General features: G+C 42.2%; 1 protein-coding gene across 1 annotated transcript in view; it reads right to left on the bottom strand.

Annotated features, from left to right (window-relative positions):
• The window catches only part of LOC146178777 (lysosomal alpha-mannosidase-like), a 48,063-nt gene extending 40,073 nt beyond the window's left edge, over positions 1-7,990 (bottom strand). Inside the window, exons 1-3 of the mRNA XM_084580030.1 lie at positions 7,841-7,990; positions 6,469-6,615; positions 3,347-3,407 (exon numbers count right to left, since the gene is read on the bottom strand). Coding sequence (XP_084436156.1) covers positions 3,347-3,407; positions 6,469-6,615; positions 7,841-7,990 — 358 coding nt within the window. The remainder of the gene's footprint in view (positions 1-3,346; positions 3,408-6,468; positions 6,616-7,840) is intronic.
• Positions 7,991-8,672: the final 682 nt, after the last annotated feature.

Consider the following 8,672-nt stretch of genomic DNA (forward strand, 5'->3'; position numbering starts at 1 on the left):
TTTAGTTTACCGCGGCCGTCTACTGCTACCGCGCGACGCCAGCATAGCACACGCTTATATCGCACCCTGTGTGCAGCACACCCTGCATAGCACACCCTGTGTGCAGAGCCCGCCAACATTTGAGGCGAATTGACGCGCCATCTATCGGCCTCAGGGTGATCTGCGTACGTCTACTGATGCTCACATGGTAGCGGTTGGTAGTAGCTGTAAAAGGTAGCACTGTAGTAATTTCTCTATTGAGCACATGCCGCTGTTAACGCTATACGCAGCATTTAATAAAGAAAACCGGAGCTAAAAAGAGAAAAATACGGATGCTGCTGGTGCAGCCCCAGCAGACAAAAATAAAAAATGGCGCCACGTGCATTAAGAAGAATCATTAGAAATATTAGCCTAAAGAACAACTGAATACTAGTCGTGTAAAGATGAGTAGAAAGTCATGATTTCTTCTTGAAACTTATAGACATTCTTACTTCGCTCTTACTCTTGAAATTCATGTGGCATTCGAATGCGCCTGAGCTATTGCTGCGTATCTTCATGGAACAAATCTTTCCCGTTGACGGTACGAATGAAGCATTTCCCGCAGACTTGTGTTTGAGCTACTCGGATGAAGTTGCCTTACTCGGCAGTGAATGCTCAAAGTTTTACAGCACTCTGTGATGTTGCGTCACACACTAGGACAGTTGAAGGCCATATGAGCGACTCGGTCTCTTCCTTCTTGACTTTTAGCGGCAATGAAACCCGTTCCTGTGTAGCTGCGAATGAGATACTCAATCAAAAGGGAGCATGGCGCTAATTGCTCATCAAATGGGACATTGCCTGGTGATATTTATTCCGTGATTGATCCAAAGTCACTATTTAATGACCATCAGGATTTAAGCGGTGCACAGCGAAGCGATAAGAGCAGCTCCGAAAGCGTCGAACTAATATATGTAAAAAAAAAAAAAAAACAGCTAATAAGTTTCATTCGGCGACCCATGTGTTTTCATTCGAGTCCTCCGGACGTTTCCGTTTCATGTAGCTAGACATAACTCCTAGATAACTTATTTGCGCCTTTGGATTTGCTGGTAACGTGGGTTTGTGTTTGAAGATGATCCTCAAGATGCCTCTTAGATACAGTTTTCTGGCGTGTGGATAAAAGGTATTATTATTTATCGGTAATCGGAAGTTATTTGGTGGGTGGCCTGATGTGCGTCCGCACGAGAGTTCACCGCGAAGACATCTTCTAATCTTGGAGAGTGGCTGGAAAGGAGAGACTTCAAAAATATAGGCACACGGAAGGAAGGAGTGTGCTAGAGGACTTGTCGACTGTGCACCTTGTCTTATCGCCTCCTTTCTCCACTTCTTTGAATGACGAAAAATGTTCTAGGCCCTCTGCCTTTCCTGCTCTACCTGTGACATCTCCTACCAAGTTTTACTAGCCACTTATTATACAGTGTTTAGGCTATAACATTGCCGGTGCTCAGTCCATTAACGCAGGGAATGATCACAGAAAGAATAGAACATCAAATACGAAGCGGCTCTTTTGATTCTGATCATGAATTATCCCAATACAACATAGCAGTCACTGCTTAATGTTCCTTCAAGCTATCTGTACTAACACTGATGAATAGAGTACCACATATTGGTTCGGCTCTCATAGCCTTGCGAATGCGCGTTGTATATAGATACACCTGTTAAACTATCTATGAATGCAAATGAAGTGGTAAACGAAAGGTCTCAGGACAACAGCGAACCGATTCATTATTCCTGCAGTGCACTTTCAGCACTATATATATATATATATATATTTAAGTTTTTTTTTAAAGCCACTTAGAGATATTCCGTGAGGCCTTTCAATATGAATCACACGGTAAGGTGGACAGCAATTAAAAAACATTAAATAATACATTTTACCAAAAGACCACGTTATTGATACAGGACACAATATTACATTGCTCCTGCCGAAGTGCTGTACTAGATAGGTTTTTGGGCTGCTCAAACCAATGACGGGAAAATGCGAGACGCGACTGCAGCATTGCGATGGAGACGGCAAACAAGGCGCTATCGATGTCCACGTTAAAAACCCCGGGCAGTAGAATCTTCAGGAGCCCTTCACTACAGCTTCTCTCACAGCCCGACTCGTTTTTGGACGTAACGCAATATAAACCAATCCACAACATTAAACTGAGCAATCAAAAGCCTTCAACACTGAGGGTAAACACGGTTTATAAATGTTCTAAATCAGCATGCATGGTGCTGAATTATTTAGAAAGCAAAAGCAAGGCTTCTGCTTTTCATGTTCGCTTTCCCATATGCTGCACAATGATAAAATGGCATCTTTTTATGTCATACAGATGCTGCGTACGTCATTTATGATGTCGAAGATGCTTGCGCAATTCCTCTGACAATAGCGTGCCACGCAGACATGTCCTTTTAGCGATGTTCAGTGTGGCAAACCTAACATCGCAGGCTGTCAAAAGCGCGTTGAAACGTTCGATGCTTCCAACCACAATGAAAGTAGAGAAACATTTTATACCAGCCTCAGCCATTATGTGAAAGGCCTTGAATTTCCCGATATGGTTCTGGATTCATAAAAAAATTGCTGATTGGCAATTCGTAATTATTTCGTTATCTCTTTCTTTACTGTTTAATTCCAGTATTATGGAATAGTGCCTCCCCCTTCCCTTACAGTACAATCGAGATGAAAATTGTGCGCCAGCCTACCTGCTGCCATTGTTTAAATAAAAAAAATCTCTATGGTTCTTATTGTTACTCCACACAGGCGTTCCTATTTTGGTGTGGAAGTATAATAGTGTAGGATATTCAGCTAATTGGTCTGCACATATAATGAAAAATAAACTAAACGTCAGCACTTCTGTCATATTGTATGTGCGTTGCAGACATGGCCTTGCACTTGAGACTTCTTACCTTTTCTCGTTGCTTTCGCTAGCGTTACCTAGCCCACATTGATCATTCAACTAAGCGACATTTCAGACAATTTGTTGTTGACGTAAACAATCGAAATGCAGTGAAATAACAAAATAGGCAATTAAGATAGAGTACAATGACAAATCATCGCCAATCAATAAAAACATTATGTACAGACGCTATTAAGTGCCACTTTGTGATTTTATTGTGCTGAGGAAAACAGAAGTGGCTGTTTCTTCCGTGGTTATAGTTGGCGCCGCAAATTATGTTTAACAACGCCAAATAATATACAACCCAAGTTATATATAAATGAAACTGAATAACGGTGACTGGTAGGAGCTTTGCTCAAAATTAAAAAGTGGCGGAAATTAAGTGAGTTCATAAAATGTATTTCCTGAACCGCACTATTTTGTGCAGTTGACGTACGTAGGCACCTTACCCAGTGCCCGGACTTCGGCTGGAGCCTCTTTTCCTCCAAGAACTGAGAGTTGCTTGCTGGCCTGTTCGAAAAGAAACAAGATGCAATCTAAAATACCTTCCACGGTGGCGAAGTGTTCAAGAAGCCCGAATACTGTGCGGAGTACCCGGTTTGAATCGAGCGCCAGCGGCTGCGCTTCGATGGAGGCGAAAACGGAGAGGCGTCCGCGTGCTGTGCGATGTCATTTGAAGTTACAGGCAGTCAAGATTACTTGCAGCCCTTCACTATGGCTCTTCTTTCTCTCTCTCTACTTTATTTTTCACCTTCCTCCGTTCTCTCACGGCGCGGGTCAGATGCTCGCAGAAAAAAAGGTGTGACAGATACTAGGAATTTACTTTCCTCTAAACAATGGTATTAACATTAGTTATAATCAAGTCTATAATGAAGGCGTCAACACTGGCTTGGAATTTTTCCTAGAAAGTAATGCCGCTAAGTGTTGTTCAGTGGGGAATGGTTTTTCATTTTCAATGTTTCTTCAGAAAATATGTTTGTACAGTTCAAAGATAATGTATGAACTTGTCTATAAGGAATTTCTCAGACCTGAGGATATGCGTCTGGGGAAAACATCAACTTGTTATAAATCATGAAAACATAGGAAATGTAATTTACATAACCAATGTATATAAAAAACCTTAAAGACAACAAATCCCTTCCTCCCATGTATGGTGATTTACGTGCTCTTCACAGCTAACACTAAACGAAACTGAAGGACCTTTACGCACTTTCCCACGGTTTGGTCGTTATGTGGTCTTTCGCATGATCAATCACAAAGAAAATTCAAAGGTAGAAACTGAAAGTAAAAGCGGCGCTGTGGGTTCAATCGCGGAACGTTTTCCTTGAGTAGAGAGCAGCAAAGTAAAAGTCGTCATCAAAAAGAACTTAAGCACGTGCTTGGCATGACAAAGCTGAAAATTTATGTTTGGATCAATTTAATTAATTGGAGTCTTTTTGTTATGTTACTTTTCTCAGTTGCTATTTCCTAATGTTACGCCTATCATTTCGTTTCCGTAGCTTGCTGCTCAGCCGCCGAGTAACAGGGGACCCAGCAAAGAAATATATGGTCACTTTGAAATGCAGAAACCTGTTTGGGTTTTTTTTTTCAGAATTCAAGTCAAGTAAAAAGCATTGACAACAGGAGGTTGCCGGATGTCACCTGACAACAGGAGGTTGTCAGGCGACATCATTGGCGCCATTTTGTGGTGCAGAGCAGAGCTTCAGTAGTGCAAGGCAAAACAGATAACAATAAGCCGACTGGCATGCCTGCGGCCTTTCGCGTATGTTTCACACACCACAAATCGGCCGACACTGTCCTCTAAATTCTTTACAGCTCGGGAGCACGAGAGCCGTCCACTTTGGGCATATCCAGTTGCCATTGATGCGCCTCGCGTTCTGGTGGCTGTAGGTGCGCTTGTACATCTGTCAAGGCTTATTTCAGGCTCTTGCAAATGGCATGCTGCGTAACCTCTTTGTGTAGATTCGCGGTTACCATTATCTACCGCCATCGCAAATATTGATTGCGCAGCAAAATGCAGGTTGATCAGTCTTCGGTATCCCATTAGTTGATACCCCTTCTTGTGAAGTTAGGAAAAGTTTAAACGTTTTTCACGCTTTCAGTATCATGGAGGTCGTGAATAATTACTCGTAGTTGATGGCAAGTTCTTTTTTTCTGGCACAGTGCTTCTTTTGTCTTTGACCAGTGCTTTTGCAATCATTCGCGAAGAAAACCGGAAGTAGTTAGTATAAAGGAGAAATCTATACTAACGTGCATTCGACCTTACGGCCATGGACCAACTACCAAAAGTTCGAAGTGAAATGACCGACCTTCTTTCTCCAAGAGACAGCTTAAAATATAAATGCTGCGGAGAATATTTGCGATTGTTGCTCCCAATGAGCGACGTAACTAAGTATTCTTCAGTTCAGCTTTCTTTAAGCTCCAGTTCGTACCGTGCTCCGTATATATGAACGCCTAAATTTTTTTAAAACTCACGGGCGAACAAACAATAATGATAACCGGCTTGAGAATCGTGTGCAAGGCTGCACATTTTTCTTGGGTTACTTATGCGTGATGTATATATGTTGAATCTCACATACTGTAAGAGATTTATTGTTATACATAATTTAGTATATCACGGTTTTGAAAAGTTAACTTTAAGTTCGCATTCTTGGCGTAGTTCGTGAAATTGTAAACGGGTTTTCCTAGCGACAGGAATAAGCTCTTTAGGAAGCCTGTTTCTTCTGCACGATTCAGTAATCTATTTAGTATTTATTTGTAGGGCGTGCTGCTCACTTTGTGTGCCGTGCTATGCACACGCTGTGCATAATTATTCTGGATGCTTTGCATCAACTTGTCGCTACGAAGGCCTCGTTAATCTAAGCGGTAGGCTCATCTTTCAAATATCCCACTATCTTCGTGCAATATTTCAACAGGAGACTTCACTTCGTCAGTTGTGAACCCATGTTTTTTTACTGAAACATTTTGTGCTTATTTGTGTTTCTTATGTTACTGTGGAACGATTCCAGATCTTTAAGTGGTGCATGCTGGTAAAACGATTCCATAGCACCTGCAATACCCCATGGCTCAGGTTTCAATGTGCAGTAAGCGAATATGTTCATTGAAATTCATATCTAGGTACAGGGATCAAATCTATTGCCATATTCGGATTTTTCAGCTTTTAACCAACTGAACTGCGGAGATAAACTGGTGTGACTCAGGTGTTTGAAACACGTTTCTTACACTACCCTCCCCCTTCCCCCTTTAATACCCTCATATGGCGGCCTGTAGGAGTACGTCAAAAAAATGAATAAGTGTCAATAGTATTTGTATTAAAACCAAAACCTTAGTTGTTGAATGTGTATAATAGTAATAGCACTGTCGTTAAATAATTAGGCCACCTTGACTAAATAATTTGATTATTACCCATTGACTACTAAGATAAATACAGCATACAAGCTGGGGTAGACAATTGGGTTAAAATTGAAAAAAAAAATTGTATACGGGAGCACATGCAGTAATTAGTATATTAACAAGCGCTTCAAAACATGACAGGCGGCTGGATCTCTCATGTCTCCTGCAAGGTACTTGCCTGCAGAAAGCCATTAGCGTATCGCACCATCATCTTAAGATTTGGCCTGGTTGTGTAGAACCCGGTCCATGAACGGTACGGACGGTCCGAGTACGGCAGCAAATCACCCGAGAAGGTTGGCCAGCTTCGGACCGCATCGTGAAGTGCCTGCGTTCCCAAAGACACGTGCACAGAAGGAACAAGGAAAGCAAAAAAAAAATAATATTGAACCCTAATAAGTCAATATGTAGTATATAGTTGCCAAATGTGCTTATTTGCTGCGGGTATATGCCCAGCGAAAATTCATTTTTGAAGGCTAAAACGTCCTCGCAACCCGTTACAGAAAGCACTCTCAGCGGTTATAGCATGAAAGGCTCTGAGACGTGAACTGAGTGAGCGCCTTTCATTCGTGCACAGTTCTCTCTGCCGGCTGAATTTTTGTGCAGTAATGAGAAATATTTGTTCGAGTCATCACGCAGCTAAACAATCTATATGATACGTGTTTTAGGGTACACGGGAGAATTTATTCGAGCACAACTGTCCTGAGAGAAAGAAACACTTTTCAGGGTTCAAAAGTCGTACCCACAAGCCGAACATAGTAGCGACAATAACACAAATTATGTAGAGCAGTAACTTATTGTGCTAGTTTGTACATTACTCGGCTCACGGCTCTTACAGCCTGATGAAGTAGATACTTAGTGCTAGACTTCTGTACCTAAGGATGCAGAATAGAATCCTAACCGCGGTGGCCGTTTTCAGTGGAGGCGAAATGGAGTGGCGTCTGTGTGCTGTGCAATGTCAGTGCACGTGGCAAAACCCCAGGTGGTTGAAATGTGCGGAGTTCTCCACTATGGCGTCTATCATGGCCTGACTCAGTTTGGGATGTTAAACTCGACAAATACAAACCAAAACGACACTTATTGCTAAACAAGCACTAGCTAACGATTCAGCTACAAACCTGGGATGGTTATTCGGCAGGTGACTATGTAACCGCGGGGTGAAATTGTTTGAAGCAGGAGTTATTCATTTCCAGAAGCCCTCGAGTGCTAGGACTTTTGGGGCTTTTCAACATAAATGAAAAATCCATTGACGACGTATTGCACTGCCTACGGCGTCATTTCGAAGTCTGCGGTCCTGTATACGGTAACACATTTCATTGTATACTTTGTTGCTCGGCGGTTGGCGAACGTTAGTAATCTCTTGTTACGTGTCCGTCTTTTTTTGATAAATGATTATTGAGATCTGTAATACTTGTTTAAATTGCGTAGTTTATGTGCATTAGTGTTCTGTAGTATGTTGTTCTGTAGTACGTTTGTAAGAAGAGGAAGTGTTCTGCAGAGTCTGGACTGGGCATCCAGGACAGTGAACTGTGCTAGGCATGGCTTGCTCATACCTCCACATAGCAGGCCGGGGTCGAGTGCACAATGTGCACTGGCAGTTCGCCCTTTTTCGCAGGAGGCATTTGGTTCGCTTTCCCAATGATAGCATCTTGCTTTTGGAAGCGCCAATCTGCCGCCACGAAGGTCAGGTCACCGCCAGACATCATCGACACGGTATCATTGGTGTAGACTTTCGCCTGCAAGCAGGGATCAGTTCGGAAGAAATTGCCGAATAGATAAGGATAGCAGGCCTCCTTTGACGTGCAAATAAAAGGCAACGCTGCGATAGCAAAAAATATATCGTACTCTCATTGTTACGAGCAGTGAGTCTTTATTTAAAGAAAGCTGTATCGTAGCACTACATTGTAACGTTAAGTATGCGATTATTGTCACAAATCAAAGCTCTTTTGACAGTGAAGTCTGCAATGTGACTTACCGTGAAAGGCTAATGTGTGCAAACTAGCATGACACCAAGACGCCGTCTGATGTGGGATACTGCGCGGAAGCACATCCGCGAATTTTGTCTGCTTTGAATGCGTTAAACTAGTGGGTAAGAAAGTAAATACAAGTACTTTACACAGTGCTGCTTAAAGCACGTATCAGAATGAAAATATGTTACCTTCTTTAGAAGGAGCATAGAATATGCTAAATGAAATTGTCGATCTAGGATAATGCTTCATCGCTACCCAGTTGAAACAACACTAAACGTTTACATTACACGCCAGCATACTAAAAGCGCTGATAAATTTGGGGCAAGATATGGTAATAACAATGATTTCAAACGACATAAATGTGTTCTGAAAAGATGTTACCTGCTCCCGGGCGTAGCCAATAAGGGCAGCTGGT

Source organism: Amblyomma maculatum, chromosome 9 (assembly GCF_055883805.1).
Source record: "Amblyomma maculatum isolate TAMU_Amacu chromosome 9, ASM5588380v1, whole genome shotgun sequence".
Classification (NCBI taxonomy): Eukaryota; Metazoa; Arthropoda; class Arachnida; order Ixodida; family Ixodidae; genus Amblyomma; species Amblyomma maculatum.